General features: G+C 60.5%; 1 protein-coding gene across 1 annotated transcript in view; it reads right to left on the bottom strand.

The window, feature by feature from the left end:
• The window catches only part of EXOSC6 (exosome component 6), a 5,714-nt gene extending 5,331 nt beyond the window's left edge, over positions 1 to 383 (bottom strand). The window contains exon 1 of the mRNA XM_044659362.1: positions 3 to 383. Coding sequence (XP_044515297.1) covers positions 3 to 368 — 366 coding nt within the window. The 5' untranslated portion in view covers positions 369 to 383. The remainder of the gene's footprint in view (positions 1 to 2) is intronic.
• Positions 384 to 3,842: the final 3,459 nt, after the last annotated feature.

Below are 3,842 nucleotides of genomic sequence, written 5' to 3'. Positions count from 1 at the left end.
GCGCTGCCGCCGCCCGCGCTCGCCGCCCCGGCCGGCCGCCGCCGCCGTGGGCCAGAGAAAGGCGCCCGGCGGAAGTCGCAGAGCAGGCGGCCACCCGCGCCGCCCGCCGCCGCCCCGCGCTCTCCCTCCACGGGCCGCGGCCCGGACACGGCGCACAGCACCTTGGTGCGGCCGGCCTCCAAGTAGGCTGAGCCCTTGGCCTGGCTCAGCAAGCCCGCGCGCGCGTACACCGGCCGCAGTCGAGCCGGGTCACGGGGCACCCCCGCCCGTTCTTCAGCGGCGTCGTCGTCCTCGTCGGGCGCCGGCGCGTACAGTGAGGGTGGCTGTGACTCTTCAGGCCCACGGATACGCCGGTGATCCCCCGGCATGGTTGCAGCTGGCGGGACCGCCTCTGTTCCCCGACTGCTTCCGCCCTGGACCGACGCGGGGGCGGAACTTCCACCCGGAAGCGCGGTGGCGGCCGAGCTGCTGCCCTCTGCTGTGGGGAGGAGAGAGCTGCTGCGGGCACGGAGCGCGCAGGCGCCCTACACCCTGACGGTGGCGGGGATAGCGCGGAAAGCCGGGTGGCAGCCAGGGCTCTGGGGACGCGAACCTCTGAGGTCAGCACAAGGGCACTCCATGGACGAACCTCCGATGGGCAGCACCCCCAGGCTGTGCTAGTTACCAGGAAGGGCTCAGGCTCTTCCTCGCCTCCGCTCTCGATATGACCCCGCTACTTTGCTCGTGCCCTCTGCCCTTGAGCAGGGACACTCGGACCCAGAGAGCCCCATAGCATCCCGAGCAGCGTGGGACACAGCACGATTCTGGCTGCCGGGCCTCTCTTCCTTTTCCAAGTTTCGTCCCAGGCTGATGCGTGCCCTCCAAAACACCCCGCCTCCCCCTTTCACCTGACCCGTATGGGGAGCTCTGCAATACTCCGGGGTACTCCAGAGGGCTATTCGGAATGCCATCTTCGCTCCTCCTCCCGGCCCTCGTTTCGCCCTCCATCCCTGGGCAGCTATCAGGAAAGGTTCTTGTCGATGGGGGCCTGTGAGCTGAGCTTTGAGGACAAGTTGGGCTTCAAACAGGCGCGAGAGAAGGGAGAGCAGCGTGGGCTCGGGGCGTGAGGGGGGTCCCACAAGGGATGGGAAGGGTGGGCTGGAGCCGAGGCCTCAAATGCCCTAAGAATGGCCCCTGGACCTTAGGGAATCAAAGAGGCTCCCTGGGTGGGGGAGTTCGGCCCTGTCCGAGCACGGGATCCGGGCATGGCGCAGGGGGGTCTCTGCGTCTGCAGCTCCACCTCATTTTTCTCATCCGTCCCGTGGAAATAATGGCAGCCGCCTCTCAGAGGGGTTGTGAGGAGTTCAGCGGGTATTTGCAAACCTTAAATACGCTATTAGGCTCGGCAGCACTCGCTTGCCATTCAGTGCGGCGAGAAGTCAGGGGTAACTGAGGTTTGAGCAGCCAGAAAGGACCAGCTCGGCTGCACTCTGGGGCCACGCTCAGTCCTGCCGGCTGGCCCTCGCGCTAGACGTTTCAGCCATTTCCATCCCCTACAGTCGGGGCTCCCTCACCCCAGGGGAGTCTCAGGCGCTGGATGAGGCTCCTCCCCTGTAGTTTGTGTCGGGCGGCCCTCAAGCTTGGGGCTTAACGAATGTTTGCTGAGGGACGAGCTGAAGCTCCTGGAGGGCAGTGGCGTGATTTGTGCCTTGCCCAGAGTGGGGGATGGAGGCTTTTTAATTCATTCATTCGCACCAGCTGCCCCACATATCTTCAGATCTCACTTGTTCAAATCTCACTAGAATTACATTATGGCAGGTAAGTCACTAAATTTCCTAAAAGGAAGGCCTCGCTGCGGTGTTTCCTGGGAAGAGGAATGTCGGTAGTAAGGAAAGTGCTTTGCAAACTTGAAGTCATTCTATCAACGGAGCTATCATGTCTGCAAATGACCCAATTAATTTTCTTAAAAACTCTTGAGAGCAATCCAAAAACATTTCCACGGACATAGAACAAGTGGCTTGCAGAAGACGCTGGCCACCTGCTTCCTCTTTTCCTGGGGAAATCGGCTGGTTCTTCGAAGGCTTCCGCTAGCCCCGCTTCCAACCCCTCCTCCCAGCCACGGACAGCGCTGCCAAAGTCAGTCCCTCCACTTTATGGTGTCCTTCATCCCATTCAGTCTTTTTCTCATTTTCTACCTTTGAGCTCTATCAGGTTCAATTTTTTTTCCTTTTCCTAAAAAAGCTAGATTTGACAAAGAGGAGAAAATAGTGTTTCCCAGCGTGAAGGGAGAAGAAATGAGAGACGTCCACCGGGACCAAAAGAATGGAAAAAGAGAACAAACTTGGCCATGCAGAGAGCCGTCATGGCTTCAGAGGCTTCAGGGGCGGGAAAGCTGGGGTGGGGGTGGGGCTCTCTTTGAGGGGGAAGGAGGGAGTCGGTGAGAGAAATGACAAAAAGAACCCATTTGTTTGGGAGAGGAATTGATGGGGACTTTTGGGATGTTCTATTGATTTTAGCTTGCACTTTGCCCTTCAAATCTTAGCACATCGGATGGTCATGTTTGTGGATATTTAAGTTCAAACTCAAAAAGAATAAATGAAAAATAAAGGTGATAGGAAACCATGAATAACAGAACCACTAGCTGTCCCCTAGCACTGAGTAGGCCAGTGATGGTGAACCTTTAAGAGATACAGTGCCCCCGCATGCCCCACTCCTTTACCCCACACAGGGGAGGGAAGAAGCGCTCCCATTGGCTGCTGGGCAGAGGGGCGGGGAAAGAGGAATGTACTCAGGGAGCAGAGAGAGGATGGGGAGTGGCCCACGCACTCCCCTCCCCTCCAGCTCTGCCCCGAGCATGCGCTCCCATTGGCTGCTGGGCAGAGGGGCGGGGGAGAGGATCAGCCTCACCCCAGTCCCTTGGCCTTTCTAGTAGTAACTCTGGGTGTGGGGGAGGGCAGCCATGTGTCATCTTCAGCACCTGGGCTATAGGCTCACCATCACTGGCCTAGATTGTCATGAGCTCTTTTGGGCAATCCTGGAGCTAGCGGGCAGCACCCAGGGTCAATGGAGCAGAGGCAGCTGCCCCCAAGAGCCTCGCACTGGGGTCTCCTCATGCCTCACTGCCAGCTCCTGGGCAGTGTGGATGTGTCCCCCTCTGAAGTCCCCCATTAGCACCTGTGGGGTACAGTGTCTCCACCCCAAGTGAGTGGCCCAGGGTCACCCGGCAAGGCAGCACTTGAGGCCACACCTGAACCCAGGCTTTGCCATCTCCAGGCCTGGCTCCATCCAGAGCCGTGTCGCCAGCCCTCGACCACCTGCCACCTGGACTTCCTTCTGGACATCTGGGCCCCGTCCTGCCTCCGTTCCCTGAGCTCTTCTGGGGGCAGGCCTTGGCCTGGCAGCCCCCCCACTCCCCCAATTCCCAGCCACTCTCACTCTGCTCGGCACTCAGCCGGGTGCCCGCCTGCTCCCCAAAGTCTTCCTCCGTGCCCCAGTTCACGTGGCGTTTATTATGGCTGCCCCCACAGAATCAGAAGCAGGACATGCCAACAGACATCGGCAGTCACAGGTCTCAGCGTCTCCACAAGCCACTCTGGGGGCCAAGGCGGGCTGGGGAAGGCCCGGAGCCCTGTCCTGCCACCACAGTCGGCCTGCACGGTGGGCCTGGCGCCCCTTGGCCGCTCCCCCCCCCCCCCGGGATTCACAGGGATTGGTTCAAGTCAAGCCTAACCCGCCGGGGAAAGGCTCCCAGACGGAGCAGCCTCAGCCCAGGGCCCTTTACGCAGCGTCCGCCCCCCCTTTTGGGGACAATCGGGGAGCGAGGCTCTAAGAGGCCGGCTCAGACCAGACCACAAAACACGGGG

Source organism: Gracilinanus agilis, chromosome 2, assembly GCF_016433145.1.
Source record: "Gracilinanus agilis isolate LMUSP501 chromosome 2, AgileGrace, whole genome shotgun sequence".
NCBI lineage: Eukaryota > Metazoa > Chordata > Mammalia > Didelphimorphia > Didelphidae > Gracilinanus > Gracilinanus agilis.
Note: the sequence above shows the minus strand (reverse complement) of the source record. Positions and strands in the feature narration are given on the sequence as shown.